We start from the raw sequence: 19,098 nt of genomic DNA, 5'->3' as shown, positions 1-19,098 counted from the left end.
AGAAGTTGAGATTAAAAGAAAAAAAAGAGAAGGGTCATATCTGATTTTGGCCGGAGAAAGGAATAAAAAAAAAAAAACAGAAAAAACAAAAATAAAGAAGATTTAAGTTGAGATTATTACTGATAGAGGGAAAAAGAAGAAGAAGAAGAAGAAGAAGAGAAGTTGAGATTACTACCGTTGAGCTGTGAAGAGGTTGAAGTCTAAAGATTGATGATGAGAGTTTGGGAAAGTGAGAATTATGCGAGAACAAAAAAAGAGGGTCAATTTTGTCTTTTTTCCTCAATAAGCATTTTTGCGTATGTTTTCTCTTAATTTCAGAGAGACAAGTTTTGTCTGGGTCTGGGTGAAAAATACTTGGCCCCCACTCAAAAATTTCTTCTCCCTTCCTTTACCAAACAACACAAACTCAATTTCTCTTCATTATTTTCCTTTTTTTTTTTGTTGCTAAATCTTCATTATTTTCCATTCATCCTATTCCAACCCCAACCAAACTTACCCTAAAGTTCTTGCTTTAAAAGCTCACATATCAAGGGTTGATGGCCATTAATAGACTTTGTTTATGCATAAATCTTAATGCCCAAAGGCACTATGTATGAAATTTGTATTATGAAGCTTGTATAGGTCTATAATATGAGAGACAGCGAAGGTTACCGTTGACAACAAAACAAATGCACACCTTTCTTAATATCCCTTCTATGATATAGAAAATGAGTAGGGTTAGAGACGCCAGTTTTCACAACAATTCAGCTGGTAGGTTTTTCTTCTTCTGTCTTTTTTTTTTTTCACCACTGACATCACTCATTATCATCTTGGCAATTATGAAATTAGTGACTCTAGAGTCTAGACTTATATCAGGCGCAGAGAGTTCGTAAGGCAATTGATAGTGATTATTGAACTCTCCATAACTTTTCTATTAGCAGTGAGGCAATCATGTATTTCGGTCATCAAAGAAGAACTAGATTGAGAGGACATTGCAGCAACTGCAAACTTATTCCCATATATCCTTTGATAAAAACACCAAACGCTGTCCATTTTGTCATCTTTTTCGTGCTACATTAAACAAGGCAAAAAGCATCAATTGGTGGTCTGCTCCCTACCTCTAAGACAGCTCTGCATAGAAGTCGATAAAAACTCAAATGACTGTGATAAGAAAAACAACTTAAATTCGAAGAAAATGAATGAATTCATAAATGTTGCTTTTCCTTCCCCTTACCAGGGGGGGGGGGGGGGGGAGGGGGATTCAAACCCAGGTTTTCTTCCATGAGAGAACCAGACAATGCCACTGAGCCACATTACTTTTCACTCTATAAATGATTTTCTGATTGATGTTCTTAATACCATGCATGAATTTATCTTCCATCAGGAAAAAACCCATTTCAGTTGTAACTCATTGGCTCAAGGAAGGACCGGTGCAACTGAAGGTAGAGAAAACTTCTCTTGGGAGATAATCCGGCTTGGCATGGTAGGATTCACGTATAACTTGGTCAAAACTGACCTGGAAAAGAGAGCACACTTTTTCCATCAACGCAATCATGCATGGGAAACATACCTTGGATAGGTTCTTCATTTTCCCCCTGCTAACTGCATAAAGAATTTGTATCTGTACCCAATTTGCCAGGAACACATTGAAAGTCCCAAGTTAGATGGAAGGCGATGGCTCAAAAGCCATAATTTTACCATAAGTTGTAGACATTCCTTCCGCTTTAACATAAGTTAAAATGGGGTTAAAAGGACAAAAAGAGACAACATTGGAAAAAGGTTTGGCACCCAATATAATGAAATATTGTTCCAAACCAAAGCTGCACTTATCTTTGAGTTCCCCACAAATGTAGAGGAAGTAATCTCTCCCCAACTACGCCGGCCAAAGTGTAAAAAAAATTCTCCCCAACCCCAACAACAAAACCCAGAAATGAATACACAAATGAAGAACAGAAAACGATTAAAGCTAGATAAATTTAAAAAGGACAAACATCATCCCAACATTTGTCAGAGGTTGAATGGCAGATGCAAATTAAAAGAAAAGAGAACAATAAAACCTGCTATTGTACACATCTGTCCTTAAATGAAGCTCCACTGCTTCATGCAGTATATCTAAAGGGACTGCAATTGGGAGAAGGAGATTCGGACAATTGATCCATCAATGGAAGTTGCATGCTTGCAGACAAGTGCCTCAGTAGCTTGCTCTTCAGTCTCGAACAGGACTAAGGCTTGCTTCTTCCCATTTGCCTCAAAGAGTTTGGTGCCTACAACGGTCCCATGCTCCTCCAGCTCCAGCTGGGCCACTATTTCTTCCTCTGTAATTTCCTGAGGGAGGGTGGACAAGTGGATCATCTTCGTTGGTGAACAGCAATAACGGTAGTTCTTCTGAGCATTACGATTAAAGCGGTTAAGGTTTGAATTCGAGTAATCATGAGTGTCCTGGCCTGGCGTTATGTTCGGATACTTGGAGTAGTTTACTTCCAAACGTTTCCCAAATAGCAATGCTCCCTAAATCGAAATAGAAAGCATTAATTAAAGGCCTGCTTACTAAAAACTTGAACCATTCAAATCTCGGGAGTTGTAATCTTTAAAAAGAATATCCAATGATGGGAATGAGGCCACATATCCACTTTTGTTGGCAACCAATATGAAGAAAGAACAATGAAATGATGTCATGACATGAATTCTCTTACAAAACCTTAATCCCCTATGATCAAATGTCAATAACTTTAAGAAAGGTCTCTGAAAAAATCATAATTGGAATGCATACAAGAACACCAGAATAATTGCCTGATGTTTAATGCTAGGACATAGTTGGAGAAGGCACAGTGAGTAAAACCAGATCCCTTCAATATCCACAGAGAAATTTTTCTCAATTAGGATATAGTATCATTTCTCAACCTAAAGAAGAAGTTGATAAGATGATAATTAAAATAAACAAGTGAGGTGTAGCTTAAATTTTCTTTTTATTGAAATAAACAATATTGTATGAACTACAACTTTAGTAAATCAATGCTGTATGGAAAACCATAGTTTTGATATGTTTCTTGGTAATTCGATATTTGAGGGAGGCCAGATTTGAACTTGGATGTCTCTTTTGGAAACACTAAGAAGTACCAATTGAGCTACATGGCTCTTGGCAGTTTTGTTTTAATTTTTTTTTTGATAAGTAGTTTTGTTTTGATTTCTTTCTAATTATAATTCTAATTTGGATTATGATGAAGATATGGGAAAAAGAAATCAAACCTTCAAGAAGTTTACAGCAAACTCGGCCTGGAATCCATCTCCCATTTGAATGAGGGCATGGTCCGGTTTACTACGAAGAAGCTTGATCCTCACAATGTTTCCATAGAGGGAAAATAGATTGAATAACTTGTCCTCATCAATTTTCTGAACAAGGAAAGTTTTATAAAGCATTAACGAACTTTAAATAGAGGAAATGGCTGTGAAAAAAGAAGAAGAAGAAATATCACTTACATCAGGATTTAGATTAGACACCAAGACAGTGCACCTATCATTTGTGCCACTTATACCAGGAGGCAGGCGCCCACCAAAGGCAGCTGCGATGGCTGCAGCATCTCCCATCTAAAATGATACAATGAAGAAGGTATATACATAAAAAAAACAAAAAAAAAAAACTACTAAACAGATAAAACAAAATTACATTTCTAAGGCGTTCTGCAAAACCATTAACAGTAATAAGCATAGGTATCAGATTAGGTAACTGTGACTCTATGAGGTAATGTTCAATCTATCCTTCCCAGGTCTATGACATAACTAGGCATTCCCTGTGCCAGACTGGGTCATTCAACCAATCCCTTTACAACATTGTCTACAAATTTGAACCATAACTAAAACAATGATGAATTTTCCGGTTCGTTAACCTCACACACGACTACACGTATCCTTGTGAGACTTATGGAGCGGAGGCCAAGGTCAGTATGCATCCCGTGCAAATCTACACAATTAAAAAGCCATCTTTGCGTGTGCAAAGCCATCTTTGTGTGTGCGCATGCACGCACATCCATATTTGCATGTCTGCCTACTTATCTTCAGCTAAATGTGTGCTTGCTTAATAATGAAATTAGAAATTCTGAGCCCCCAAGAATTTATAACCAAAAAAAGGAATGAAAAAAAAAATCAAGAATGAAGAAAGATCTAAACATAATATTTTGATTAATCAGTTACACATACACTAACCCAAGACCTCACCCATTCCATTACTGGGAAAGGAGTAAGTGCCATTTTAATTTTGAGCTAGAGCTCATTAGCAAGAGCTAAATATAACATTTGGAATGACATTTTACAATTGTGTTATGTTTGTGACTTTTTACCATGACTAAAAAACTGCAAACTAAATAATTTGTGGGACAGGAAGGTTAGCATTTAAGCATACTAACTATTCATACTCAGGCAAAGCCGTTAGTTAACAAAACACTCAGATATGAACAGAACAACCTGGTCATGGCTCAGAGTAAAGCTTGAGCAATACGAACCTGTGGATATGCTACTGCAACAGATAAGATACATCACATCTATCAGTAATTGATTAAAAAAATAACATATAGGTGGAAAAAATAAAAATATGGCTTCATGAAAATGCACCTGCTCTAGCTCCAGGAGGTTGAAGACCATACATGCCCCCCATATCACCATATCCAGACTGTTACAGATAAGCAGTACAAAAACAAACCTCAGAAATACAAAGAGCTGATGTTGTAGACACCCAGAGTGAAAGCGGTGATGAAAGACTACATGCACTTTTAAGAAAAACAACATCAACAGAAGAACATACTTGTGAGGATCTGCCTTTTTGTTCTGAAGGTAGAGCTGGGTTTGTGAAATCCCTACACAGTGGATAATCAGAATAACGGTAATAATTAGCTATGAATTTTCAACTAGAATGAATTGAGATTGCATATCAAGCAAAATGACGTTAAGGTGTTTTGCACACACCTGGAGCGCTCATTATTGTAGTTCACTTGTAGCTCAGAAAGGCTGATAAATAAATAAAAAGAAAAAGGAAAAAAGAAGAACATAAGACTTAATACTTCTCAGATAATCAAACCTGCTGGATTGAAGACTTTTAAAATGATAACACTTACTTTGAAAACTGAATATCTAGCTGACAACAGCCATCATATATATTTCGTCCCTACAAAGTAGTTGTAAAGTTTTGAAGCTTTAATCAGAACAAACTCTGAAATCAACTTTCAAGAATCATGACATGCAAGCACCATCAACCCACCCACCTGAAGTGCATCTATGGCAGAAAGAGCGCTCTGGCGTGACTGATACTGGATAAGGGCTTGAAAACCTACACAATTTGAAGGCCAATGGAGCATATTTAATATGTTTCTGAAATTTTCTTTACGAGTCCTTGCATAAAGTCACAGACACTCAGGATATGCTTTACTGGCACAATGAACAAGTTAAAATTCCAATACTCTATTCTCCAAAGCAGAAAGAAATATGAAGCAGCTAAAATGAAACTCCTTATCCATAATAAACAGCATATATACTTTTTCAAGTTTAAGGGATAGAGAAAGAGAGAGAGAGAGAAGACTTGAAGAAGCTGACCAGCTGACTTCTGAAATGTGACAATCTTCTCCACAAAACCATAAGGAGAAAACACTTGGTGAAGCACTTCCACTGTTATTGGATATTGCATTTGATGAATTGTAACTAAGAGAATTCGATTAGGCTGCGCATCCTGAGAGTTCCCAGCAGTATACCAGCAGACACAGGAGAGAATGTAGAGATAGAGAGAGAGGAGAGAAATAAATAAATAGAGAAATAGAAGATAGAAGAAAAGATTTAAGAGATGTTATAAGTTACTATATTACCTAGTAATTTGGCATTTGCAAATGAAACAAAGAGCAATAATATAAATAAAATAACCTCAATATTAATGTTCGTTTTGTTTTTTGATAGATAAATGATCTAAGGGATGACACCCTGGATTTGAACCTAGGTACTGCCCATAGGGGAGAGCCAGACATGCTGCTGAGCAGAGAGACTCTTGTCCCATAAATCTTTATATAAAAAAAAAAGGAAAAATAAGTCATGTCCTATATTAATTATATATGTAAGTAAGAAAAATTTTAATGAAACTGGACAACTTTGTGAAAAAAAAAAGGCACCAAGTAGCCAAAATAAATAAGTCCAATATTAATCTTCGCATATTTATGCTTGTTAAAATATGTTGCTGGACAGTTGCCATGCACCTACAGCTACAAAGGTAAGATTTTTGCTGAAATTTAATGGTGAACCTATACCTAGAAAGAAGGTTTTTATATTTTCTACTTTCTACTGATGGAAACCAACCAAGACTGGGTGGATTGGGAAGACAAAATCTCTATTTGCACAAGAATAATAAGCTCAAGTTTGAAAATAAAACACATATTGTCCTTGGTTCTGTGAGACTTTGACTGTTTTGAAAGAAGGTTATATTTGAAACATTGTAATTCATTTCTTCAGTGATCATGGCTCTCAAAAATTAAAAGTTTTGTTGGTGTAATTGTTCGATCATTTCATTTAATATCCACTTTAGGATATAGATAAACTTTCTAAAGGAACATTATCAACATGTACATGTATCAACACAGAAAAAAACATCGAAGAAATTGTGCTTGTTGGTTAATAAAATTCTCCCAACCAAAAGAGATAAAGGCATACGAATCTGCGAAGATCTCTATTACTAAACAGTTATATTACGCACAAAGCATTCCACGTCCATAACCATGATTTCTATTCATGTGTCTCATAACACTATCACCCTAGTGCATGGATATTCAGAGAAACACTATTGGTCTAAGAGCCACATGAACAGAAGGATATTCAAAATTGGATCACCAACCTGGCTGCGTCCTTGAGTGTTCTGATCCACTGTAGTCAGTTCTTGATGTGAAGAGAACTGAATGTAAACATTTCTCTCCCTAAAATAACAAAACAACATATACTTAAATTTTCAGCTTAACATTTCAAAAATATACTGAAAAAATATTGATTAAAACATTGACGGTTTTAATCTCTTCGCACCACCCAATCATGTGACCTGAAAAAGGGGTTTTGACTATAGGAGTTTCCCATTGTCAAAGCCATGCATATAAGAAAAACAGAAATTTCATAGAAATCTTATTACCGAACACAAGGCTGAACATTCGTGTAGTATTGCACTACAGTGACAGCAGATGCTACATCCTGCATCTGGATAAGAGCCTGCTTCACAATAACAATAAAAACAGAAAAGCGCTTAAATAAATTACACCGTTCCATTGCCACAGCCATATACACCAATATGCATAGAAACACTAAAATGTTCAAAAATAGAATGGAGCCTAAAATGGTAACCTGGTTCTTAGCACGTAGCATCACTGATTTAGTGACAACCCCAAATGGCTGAACCAGTTGGAGCAAATCATTCTGGCAAATCCAACAAAGAAATACAAATAAACAAAATTAAAAAATTGCAATGAACAGTATGATACACATTACATAACGCAAAAGCAGAGACAAATTCCTTCTAATGCAAGAGTTACCTCGGTTATTTCATAACCCACATTTCGAATATGAAGAACTTTTGAAGGGTCAGTCATCTTAGACAATTACTGTAAGAAATCATAAAACTTGTTAAATATATAAACATTTTCAATGCCTGAGAAAAAAAGAAACGTTCAGCATTAGGTATGTTTGGCTACGAAGAAAACCCAAGAAAAACAAAATAGTGACTACATATCTTTGGATTTGCAATGTGTTTGGACCCAAAATTTAGTTTCTTGGTTGATTTAAACTTGAAAGCTCAAATTTTTATTCTATATTTTCTCAGCAACCAAACTAATAATTCAATGAAAAAAAAGAAAGAAATTTAACTGATACAGAATGAAAAGATTGTAAATTTGATATAAAACAAACAAACCCCTGAAAGTCGATTGGGAACTGTATTAAAAGAAAGACAATTTTGAAGCTTCAATGGCGTGCTCTAATAACCCTTTTAATTTTGAACAATAACAAGAAGATTACAACAACAACAAAAAAGCTGATTGAAATTAGCTTACAGTGAAACTGGCGGATTTGAGAGCTTTTAGTCTGATCTCTATGAATTTATAGTGTGTTTGTGAGTGTGTGTGTGTGTGTATGTGTCTCTCAGTTGGGGCTCAGAGAGAGAGAGAGAGAGATTTGGAGCCCTAGCCTAGGTAAGGTAAAGATTAGGACTTTGGAGTTTTTAATGTCGCTCGTTGGTACGAAATAGGTTTTGCCGTTTCGGTCGTTAAGTTTACTTTATTATTATTTTATGCGTATCCTCGTAAATTCTTTTCTCTCTTTATTTTTGTTTGTTTATTTGTGATTGTTGATGAGAAATGTCATCATAAATTCTATAACAAATATATATATATATATATATATATATATATATAGAGCAAATAATGTCATTGTGTAATAATGTTCTTAACACGATGAGTAGAGCAGTGGCAGAGTCAAAAATTTATCTTTGAAAGAGTTATATATAATTTTTTTTTGGTATGAAATATAACATAGTAATGTACAATACTTTATAACTCAATATGTGCTATAAACAAAATTTTATTTAACTAAAATTAAACAATCATAAGACAAGATTGACAAAATGTTTTTGCAACTGTGTGGGGGACGGTGCGGCACATTAACAAAGTTTTTGACTTTTCAATTTTTCTATGTTGTGGTACGAGTAAGCCCTTGATGTTATGAAAATTAGTATTTTTTTCCCTTTTATTTGTTGAGATAATTGTTAAAATATCTATGTGTTCATTTTAAAGATATTGGTTGACATATGTATTGATGGATTGTATTTTATTTAAATGAAAATTATGTTTATTTTTAGACTTTCTTAAATATGTATATTATTAGGTATGAGGGGCCAAAATGATAAGATTATTTAAAAATTTTCTAATTATTTAAGATATTAATTTTGGGGGGCAAGGTCCCCCAGGTCATCAAGTGGCTCTGCAAATTTTATTTTTATAAAGAAAAGCAAACAATGTCTATTTTTTTGAGAAACTATGTCATTGACTTATAATTTTTTAACACGAAAATAAAATAAAAATTGCTTTGTATGTTGAACTTGAATTTGTATATATATATATATATATATAATCAAGTGAGTGACTCTAAAGAAAATGAAGTATTATTGACCTCTTGTTTATGAAGCTTGATTTTTTATAAGTGATACATCCCTTGGAATCGAGGTAGTATAAAACATTACTTGAATCACGTTATTAGTTAAATATTGTTAAGATTGATATATGGAAATACAAGAAGAGACAGGATAAACTCGGTGCAATGTTGAGCTCCTTCGTGTTCGGTGCTTTGGAAACCATTATATTTTTGCATAGATTTTTGAATTTTTGATTTGATATTGAAGACTGTGATAGAGTTGGGATGCAAACAAACTTCTTTTGCAATGCATGGTTGCTTGTTGAAGGAGTTCTAGAGGATTTTGAGAATAGTTAGATATTGCAGTTTGTTTTATTGCAGTTCGTGTGGAGCTCCAAAAGTATGGTTGGAGAACATGCCTCGTTTTTATGTTGTTTTAGTGCTAGATATACCCTAATTGTTTCTAATAATAGTTATGATCTTTAAATGAAGAAACAAATTTAAGAAATTTGTTTTAAGACATGGATGAGATGACTTAAGTTTGAGAATAACATGAAGAAAAATCACTTGGGATGATTTTATTATTTGTAAAAAGAAAGCAATTAATAAACTAGCGAGGAGGAGTGAATTGATCGAAGTAATGAAACAAGAACAGTTAACAAAACACCTAAAACAACATGGATAGAAATAATGAAGAGGACATGCTAATTAATGACATGATAAATAACATGATGTTGGATGAATGACAAATAAATGACCCATGCTTGGTTTCAATTAGTCTACATAAGATTTATATTTAACTTTAAAGTCTTTAAATTAATGACTCTTGTTGTTTATTTTATTTTATTATTATTCAACGAGATAAAAACCTAGTCAACTCCAATCATTTGTAAAAAGTATCTCATGCGCTTAGCGCATGAGACTAGCCTCTCACAAGCAAGTGAGCTCTAGTCGTGTAAGATCTACTTACTTATGAGAGGCAAGTCTCATGCGCTTGACACATGAGAGATTTTTTTATAAACAAATAATTTCACTAAATCAAAGTGGCATTAAAAGACCTTAAAGGGTCAAAAATCTCTTATATTAATCTACTTTCTCTCCTCCTAACACCATTATATTCCCCATTACAACACCAACTCATAAACAAAGCTTAATTAGTAAATTCATTTTGGTGTTGTCCAATCATAGGAAACCAAGTTTTGGGCCTTAGGCCCATATAGCGGGGGGCTTTTTGATAAGAAAGCGGAATGGACGGCGATAGGAGCGTGATGGAAGTTTGAAAGCCCTACTTGGCTAACCTTATTTTGCTCTCTATCCATCTCTCTCTTATAAATACAAACTTAAAAACTCACTCACCCGACCCTCACTTCTCGCTCCGTAAAATTCAAAATTAGCCAAAAAAACCACAACACACGCCCAAACCCCAAAAACCCAATCTCTCTCTCAGAGCAAAAAACACACACAGGTAAATCTTTGTCTCTTTCTCTAACCCTAACCCTAGGTTTTTTTTTGTTTTTTGTTTTTTCATATTCTTGCTTCAAAAAACAAGAAAGCAAAAAAGTGAGTGAGTGAATGAAAAGGAGTTTCTGATTTGTTGTTGTGAAAAGTGAAAAGAGATGGATAGGTACCAGAGAGTGGAGAAGCCAAAGGCAGAGACTGCAATAAACGAGAACGAGATTCGAATCACTACGCAAGGCCGAATGAGAAATTACATTACCTACGCCACCACTCTCCTCCAGGTACCTCCTTCTTCTTCTTCTTCTTCTTTCGCTTTCGCTTTCTTAAAAATTAATTTTATTTGTTGGTTTTATGTGTGTATTTGTAAGCATTTCCTTTGATTAATTGTGTTCTGAAGTTTTATGGACAAATTGCTAGCAATCTCTCTCTATTTTTTGTGTTTTCTAGAGCTGATTTTCAAATACTGTGTTCATTTCTTTGGATTTTTATGAACTGTTTGAAAGCGCAGCGATTTCTATGAAAGTTTGATTTTAAGGAGAGCTGTTCGCTAAAATTTCTGTGAAATGTTATTGTTGTCAAAAACTTTACTCCAAGATGTAGGGTTTTTTTTTTATTATAATTTAAAAAAAAAAAATTGCAAATTGTTAGTTTTTCCCATGAAATCTCCGGGCTAAACCCCGGAATTTTTCACCGAACAACAAAAAAGAGAGAAGAAGAGGATAACTCTATTGATGGTATTGGTTGGTTGGTTGGGCATTATTTTTAGTATATATTAAAGATCACAAGATTTATTTATTATATATGAATGTATGTCTTAGAGATCTTGTTTGGGGGTGTTATTGGAGTCCCACTAATTAAGACATTAGGTGGGATTGCACTACTGTTACTATGAATGAGTCTTCCTCTTGCTTTAGAAACAGCCTCTTTTTTAGTTGTTGTATGTGTTGGCAGTACTTGAATTTGACAGCTCTTTGTGTCCTAGAAGTCATGCAATTGAAGTCATCAACTACTTTTTACAGCATGACACCTAATATGACAGACGTGCCTAGAAATATACGCCTGCGACATTGAGTTATTTCTCTGAGGGATTGAAGTTGTTTAATTAATTTTTAATGTATATACATCAACTACAAAAACAAAGGCGTAGTCTCAAAACTTTGGGTCGGCTATGGATTCTTATAAGACTGTTTGGGGTTAGATATCCGATTTTAAAGTCAAACTTGAAACGCACACCCATTTAGTGTTTTGGTGTTAGCACCGAACAATGACACATGTTGTATACATGTTAAACTTTTTTAGACTTCCTTGAGTCTTGCCTAACTGGAAGAATGTGGAAATGTTAATTGTTTTGTCACCCATTGAGCTCGACTTCACTTGATTCTGGTTGGAATTTATGTAATCCTTGTTTACCTTACTGTCTTAACTTATGGCTTGTTTTGTAGCTAATTGAATAAAATTTTCAAGAAAACTAATGGTGCAATAGCTGTGTGTCAACTGAAAGGATTGTAGCCTTTAGCTTCTTGACCTTGATACTTGATGCTGCCTCACGTTTTCTGTGCTGGATTATGGATATACTTACTGTGATTTTGATTTGATGAATTTATTTTGTGAAATTGTTGGAGAATTAATTTGTTAGTAATGATGTGCTTTAAATTCATACGATATCTTTACCATACAGGGTTATGACTTATTATTTTCCAGATTTGACATGACTTGCTGGTCTATTTTATTACCTGCTAAATTATGTTTTTTTTCCCCATAAGAGAAATTTGACTCGAACAGCTCGCCTTTGATTTTGATGTTTTTTTCTTGTACACAATCGAATTTCTTCTACTCAATTTTGTACTACTCACCCTTAAGTCTCTCTCTCTCTCTCTCTCTCTCTCTCTCTCTCTATAATTATCCCACCTTTTTTTACAGGAGAAAGGATCCAATGAAATTGTCCTTAAAGCAATGGGCAGAGCAATTAATAAGACTGTGATGATTGCTGAACTAATTAAGGTGGGATCACAGTGCTCCCTCCCTCCCTCTATCTCTCTCTGAGAACTCTTTATTTATCGATTTTCTCCCCTTTCAGAGAAGGATTGCTGGTCTACATCAAAATACTTCAATTGGATCAACTGATATAACTGACACGTGGGAACCACTAGAAGAAGGCCTTCTTCCGTATGAAAAATTACTCTTTTTTGTTATCAAGTTCATGCAAGTGCTATAGTTTTATTATATATGGGGGCAATTATTTTTCTATTCTGTTTCAGTCTGGAGACCACTCGTCATGTTTCAATGATCACAATTACTTTTTCAAAGAGGGAGTTGGATACTTCATCCACTGGGTAAGTTATTTAGGTTTGGATGCCTCTTTGACATCAGGAAAAATCTCTCACCCACACCCTTCATCCGTCTCATATTTTTAATTAATTTTTCAATGTTTCTTGGTGCATTAGATTATACATATGTATATTTGGTTCTGTTTTTGAAATTATACATATTGTTAAGAGTTAAGATACAGATCATTTTAGATTCTTACAAATGCATCAAGTTATTTGAGCTTGGCCCAAGATAACCGGCTAAAAGTCTTGTTCAGCACTAGTTTGTGAATTAAATTTGAGCTCTATAATTTTAGCTGATCGGTTTTTCATTCTAGTTCAACCTACTTGATGAACTCAACAAACTCAATCTATCTCCAATCTAGTCACTTTTTTTTAGCTGAGCCACAGCAACAGACTGCTGCCTGGTGTGGCTCATTAATGCATTAAAATTTAAAACTTTCAGGATAAAGATTAAGATATATCTTATCCCCTGTTTTGAATATTTGTAACGTGTTGTAACTTGTAAGTGTTACTTTTATACAACAATAACAAACAGGCCTTTAAACTTTGGGTTTGAATATTTATCCTCAATAGACTAATTGGGGTCAGCCACATGTCAAAAGTGTTACTTTGCATGAAAGAAATTGCACTCATTTTTTTGGTGGTATGCAGATAGACCATGTTTATATTTTATTTCTCTTTAAAAAAAAGACAAAGTTACTATGTTGGAGGAGACTTACAAAATTTCTTGGAATGATATAACTTAGATGGCATACATGGCCATTCCTTGTGGGTAGCATGTATATTATATTTTGTTGTTGTGTATAAAAAGACTTTACCAAGAGGATATAATCATACTAGAAAATGGTGTTGCATGTGATTTCCTCCGAAACATGGGAAGCGATTAAAGAACCATGTATCTGCCGTATCGGTATATAGTTTATGTGCTTCGTAGTCAGTTTCATCTAATTTGACCTACAATGTATAATTTGAAATGCGCTTTTATGGTGCCTGAATACAATTTTACACTCTCATAACAGTCTGAAATACTACTTTGTTTTGAAATCAAAGAAACACTATTTTGTGAACTGGAAATGTTGAACTGCATTTGAAATGTTGTTGCCATTTGGAATATGGTTTTTATTGGATAGTGCTAAATTTAGGTTTATCTGCTTTTATGCAGATACCAGCCTCCTCTTCCGGATGATCAAGTGAAACCATTAAATGAATATGAAGATGAAGGAGGTGATGAGATAGTATCTAATTTTTTATTTTTATATTTACAGGACATGTTTATAGTTTGAAGTCCTTTGTTGCTGTTACGGATGTAGTTAAATATATAATCTTTAATTTGATGTAATGCAGAGGGCTCACCTAGGATGCGAGGCAGGGGACGTGGTCGTGGAAGGGGTTGGGGCAGGGGTAGGGGTAGAGGTAGAGGTATACCACTGCTCATTATTGGAGTTACATGTGTTTCTTTAGCGGGCAAATGATTTTAGTTGTTATTGTTGTTTTATCACAATATCAAAGTATTAATAAACAAAACAGCTATTTTCCTTTAACTGTATCCTTGTTTTTGAAATAGCCTTCCATACACGCACACACAAAAACAACTTTAAACCATTGTGTTGCACATAGCATTTGTTTGGACGTATGATGCATACAGATTTTGGCTTTAGAGTTTAGACTTTATTTCAAGCTTTCTTTAGGTTTTTCTAAAGTTATAACTTCAAAAATGTTCTTGAACAAGAATTATATACCCTGGATGATCAACTGAAACATGCTGTTTGAATTGACTGTTATAATTCATAATGAACTCTGAAGTCTGACAAATTGGTAAAGTTTCTTGTTGGTTGTGATCTGTTTCATTTTATTGCATGCAGGATATTATAATGGGCCTGGGGAGTATAATAATGGCGATGGATGGGATGGTGGACGTGGTTTCGGCGGCAGAGGTCGTGGCCGTGCAAGAGGCCGTTTTTACCAGGGTCGAGGACGAGGATATGGAGCCCAGTCAGGTGGATATGGCCAAGTGGGTGGATACGGCCAGTCAGGTGGATACGGCCAGTCAGGTGGATATGGGCAGTCAGGTGGATACCATGACTATGGTGAATCAGAGGCACCACTTGCCCAAGGACGTGGTAAGCATGCAGAATAGTCAGTTTTAACCTTCTGTTTATTTTATTTTCCATTTTCTGGAAATCCTGATAAAAGCTATATTTCATGCGTAAGTTGCACCGTATTTTCACATGAGAGATCCAATGATAACATTTGGAGGATGAGGTTCGTTTCTTGAATATTATTATTGGAGCTGAAGAAAAAGGTCCCTATTTTTGGGTGGGGCTGGGGGTTGTGTATTTCAGCTGTTCTTTCTTTCCTTTGGGTATATATGCTAGCTGATCACTCATTAATGTCATTGTTTGTTTGATGTATAATTCGTGATGCAGTGTCTGTTAAAGCCATTATAGCTTTTGTAATTAAGATGCTTTATGCTAAATGTTTATCAAAATTAGTTCTTTTTGGTGCTGTGTCTTAAAATATGGTTGATTAGAAAAAAAATTCTATAATTATAAATATTTTGGAAAGTAAATGTAATTAACAGAGCTGAGATATGAGATCTAATTGAAAGGGGAACTTTCAAAACCTTGGTCACTCAAATGGTAGTTCTCAGTAACAACATTGTGGAGAATAGGATTTTCATTAGCAACTCATACAATACGAGTGATAAAGGCAACATAGAGCCCCTGCTAAAAGAGCACATATGGTGTGGTTCATCATTTTCTTATTTAACCTGCTTTGTTTAAATTACCCTTTGCTGGGTACAACTTGCTGATTGCTCTTTAAATTTGTTATTCGTTACTTGTTAGGTTTTTGGTTAATGGAATTTTGCTGTGAGTACTTTGGTAATACATGTGTGGTGGTTTTGCAGGGCGTGGTCGTGGCAGGGGAAGGGGTCGTGGACGTGGTCGTAATCCTAGATCAGATGGGCCAGCACAAGCAGCAGCTGGAAATTGAGCAGTGGGTGGTGTTATGCTGCTGAGTTGAAGTACGAGTGGTTGTGTGCTCTGTTTGGATCTTAGTGAAGTTTGCTGATATTTGTGGGCTTTGTATCTTGTTTCAAATCAAGTATTATGGGCATGCAGTTTTGTTCTTGTAGGTTGTGGACTAGGAATATTTTCGTAGTTATTGCTGGCCAAGATTTTATAAAAAAGGTTGTACATTTTTTTTTTCCTGGATAGGAATTATAGCAGTACATTCTTTCATTCTTAAGTTAAATAGATGTTGCAAGCTAAACTTACTAGAGAACTGAGTTGCCAAAAAAAAAAAAACGTCACTATAGAACTGGGTTTTTATGGTTCTTGATTCAAAACTTTTATGTAATTGATGCCTAATATGTTTGATTGCTTTAAACAACTTTCCTTTGCCCAATTGGATTTGGTTTGGAAAGATTGCAACTCCAGACAATAGTAATTTTATTCTTCTGTCGGAGGCATGTTGAAAATTTTCATCTAAAAGTGATGTTTTAACAATAGCTTGTCACATTAACCAGTTGTGAAAAAAGTTGTCTTGAATTGAATGATACATCAGATTCTGGTATTTGCATAGCTTTGGTACTTGAAGAAATTTGAGGCATTTATTTGCGATTATGTGGAAATGATAAGTGAATCGAAGATGCTTAAAAAAAAAAAAAATCCCTTCATGATAGAATAAGACAAGGACAGCACCAGTTAGTGCTATATTTATTTGTTTAATTATTACTAGAGAAATGATATGTCTATAATATTTTTATAACAAATTCTAAGTGGCAGGTTGTTACTAGTTGTTATTGTTGAATTAAAAAAGTAATTTCAGTGATAAATTCAAATTTGAACCAATAACAACTAATTACTTGTGATTTGTTGTGAAAATGTTATGAACGTAACACATTTTTAATTATTATTACTAGTTGTGACCTGCACAATGTGTTGAAAAATTTGACATTTTGTCTTTCTTGTTTTGTAAAAAATGAAAATAATAAATAAGAATTATAAGTGTTAGTTCCAAACACTACTTAAAATGATGTTAATCCCAAACGCTACTTAAAAGATGTCTTATCAGGCACCTTGATTAAATTATGCAGAACATATCTTGTTCTTATATCTGCTTGTTAGACACGAGTGTGAAGCTTCATAAGTTAATATAAGTTGCTCCTTCATATTTTAGGTGATGTGGTCACAACTCAAGACCTATCTGGTTTGTGTGACTTACCAATAAAAAAAAATTGTATGTACACAAGGTGTATATAACACAATAATTGCTGAATCCATCCCTAGCTAATATAGGACCTAGATGAATTCTCCAAAACACATGCTTTACTTTGTTCATGCCCACCTTTGCTTTATGCTTTGCGCCTATGCTCCATGAGACTTTTGTGATTAAGTGCCTCTCGAGCAACAGTGGGCATATGCTTTCCAAGTAAAAATTTTACCCTCCTTTTCTGCTAGTTATACACATTTTAGACGTGGAATATTTGCTGAAGTGGACCTTGATTGAATCTGTCTGCTTATCAGTTATATCATACTCCTAAAATCTCATGATGATTACACGTAATGACCCAAAGTAGAGTGCTACCCACTAGAAATGATTAGTTTAGTCACAACTGGGATTCCTTGTAGTTGTTTATAAAGCCAGGCACATAAACCTATGTGACTCATCACAACAACACTCAATTAATTCAATAACAATCTAGAACATCATATTATCAATTAATGTGAAATGATGACATGGTGTTGGTGTCAACTTCATTGATTTCACAAATAATAAATTGCATTTTGAGTTGGTGTGTTTGGAACTTTAGAGAATGTGGACTCGTTAATAACATAGAAGTTGGTGAAGTAGGAGTTAAATAGTATTTGGTGTTTACCACATCAATGATTCTTGGTGAAAGAAAATAATAAGGATCAACTTATAATTTAATATCATTCTCTTTGCATTCAAGCAACTTATAATTTATGCTCTTCATTATTTGGTTCTGGTTGCCCTTTCTTGTTCTTTTATCCATAAGGATTAATTGGTCATTCGGAAGTAGTTGAAAGATCTTTCTGTGTGTGTGTGTAATGGTTTTGCCCTGTTTAGTTTGAATATTGGAAGCCATTTTATAGATGATTTGAAAGATTTAAAACTAGATGTATCTGGTGAGGTAATCTAAAGTTCTAAACGATTTGAAACTGCTGTTCACAACTTATGTATGTCACAGGACCTTGATTTAGTTAGAAAATGATTAGTATAAGCTGTAAGGTGGGTGGGCTTGTGGTAGCGTGTTCAGTTTTCAGGTTCAAATCTTGCTTTGCCAAGAAACTTACTTTTGGATTGTTACTTTAATTTGTCTAGTAATGAATGATGCATTATTATGTAGGTCGGGACAAAGCTTAGAGAGACAACCACTAGGCTTGAGCAACAATAGGCAAAAGAGCAAGTTGCACGACTGAGAGCTGAAGAGCTAGCACATTTAGCTCAAATGAAATCAAATGATGAATTCGTTCTCAGAGAACATTTAGAGAAAGCGGAGGAGGAGCTCTGTAAGTGCAGTGAGAATCGGTGTGCCATTCTATGAGGTAAAAGATTATAAAAGACAATGTGCTGTGGAGTTCAGATCATCAGGGATGTATTTTTTCCTCCCTTTTCTGTTTTGTGTGAAAGTTTTCTTAAGAGATTGCTTGCAAATTTATCTAATCATCAAAAGATTTGATTCCTAAGTATATGTTTACAATTCCCGCTTAGAATCAAAATAAGAATATGTAATATAGATATGTTTTTATTGACCTTTTAACTTAGCCAGTTGAATCTAATTGTAGTCTTTCATAACTGTATCCTACTTACTGTGGCGGCTCCAAGAATTTTTTTCAGAGTGTTCCTCAATAAGCATAAATTATACAATCTAATAAAAAGAAAAATTTGTATATTGACAACAACAACAATAAAAAAACACGCAAATACATAAAGTTTACAATTGCCTTTTATGTAGTTTTCTTATCAAATATTTGTCCATAATTCTAGCCAAAAAAAAAAACAATAAACTATAAGTTAATTTGAAATATTAATAAAATTATTAATTATTTTTGTTTATTTGTTTCATTAATTTTTTTGTATTTTATAAATTATAATTTGTTATATTGTTGTTTTATTAATTATAAAATTATTAATTGTTGTTTAGCCTAACATAATTTAATTTGTTTGTCTT

The 19,098-nt window shown here is 34.3% G+C and overlaps 2 protein-coding genes across 4 annotated transcripts; one reads left to right on the top strand and one right to left on the bottom strand.

The window, feature by feature from the left end:
* Positions 1–1,748: 1,748 nt before the first annotated feature.
* LOC142624489 (polypyrimidine tract-binding protein homolog 3-like) lies at positions 1,749–8,241 on the bottom strand. The gene is made up of 15 exons (XM_075798064.1): positions 8,037–8,241; positions 7,521–7,589; positions 7,333–7,404; positions 7,124–7,200; positions 6,839–6,917; positions 5,560–5,692; positions 5,232–5,296; positions 5,085–5,134; positions 4,936–4,977; positions 4,775–4,826; positions 4,585–4,642; positions 4,476–4,489; positions 3,457–3,564; positions 3,226–3,369; positions 1,749–2,487 (listed from the first exon to the last, which is right to left on the bottom strand). Exons 2-15 carry the CDS (start codon positions 7,575–7,577, stop codon positions 2,092–2,094), a joined length of 1,347 nt encoding a protein of 448 aa, XP_075654179.1. The 5' UTR covers positions 7,578–7,589; positions 8,037–8,241; the 3' UTR covers positions 1,749–2,091.
* A 2,196-nt stretch (positions 8,242–10,437) lies between these two features.
* On the top strand, positions 10,438–16,307 carry LOC142625570 (uncharacterized). Of its 3 annotated transcripts, none has more exons than XM_075799205.1 (9): positions 10,438–10,576; positions 10,719–10,850; positions 12,490–12,570; positions 12,647–12,735; positions 12,828–12,902; positions 14,062–14,123; positions 14,244–14,312; positions 14,762–15,019; positions 15,808–16,307. In XM_075799205.1, exons 2-9 carry the CDS (start codon positions 10,728–10,730, stop codon positions 15,891–15,893), a joined length of 843 nt encoding a protein of 280 aa, XP_075655320.1. In that variant the 5' UTR covers positions 10,438–10,576; positions 10,719–10,727; the 3' UTR covers positions 15,894–16,307. The 3 variants fall into 3 exon arrangements, with proteins under 3 accessions (XP_075655320.1, XP_075655318.1, XP_075655321.1); XM_075799203.1 differs by having other exon boundaries at positions 14,244–14,318; XM_075799206.1 differs by lacking the exon at positions 14,244–14,312.
* The last annotated feature ends 2,791 nt before the right edge of the window (positions 16,308–19,098 follow it).

This window comes from Castanea sativa, chromosome 2 (assembly GCF_040712315.1).
Source record: "Castanea sativa cultivar Marrone di Chiusa Pesio chromosome 2, ASM4071231v1".
NCBI lineage: Eukaryota > Viridiplantae > Streptophyta > Magnoliopsida > Fagales > Fagaceae > Castanea > Castanea sativa.
The sequence above is the reverse complement of the archived record's forward strand: the minus strand, read 5'-3'. Positions and strand labels throughout refer to the sequence as shown.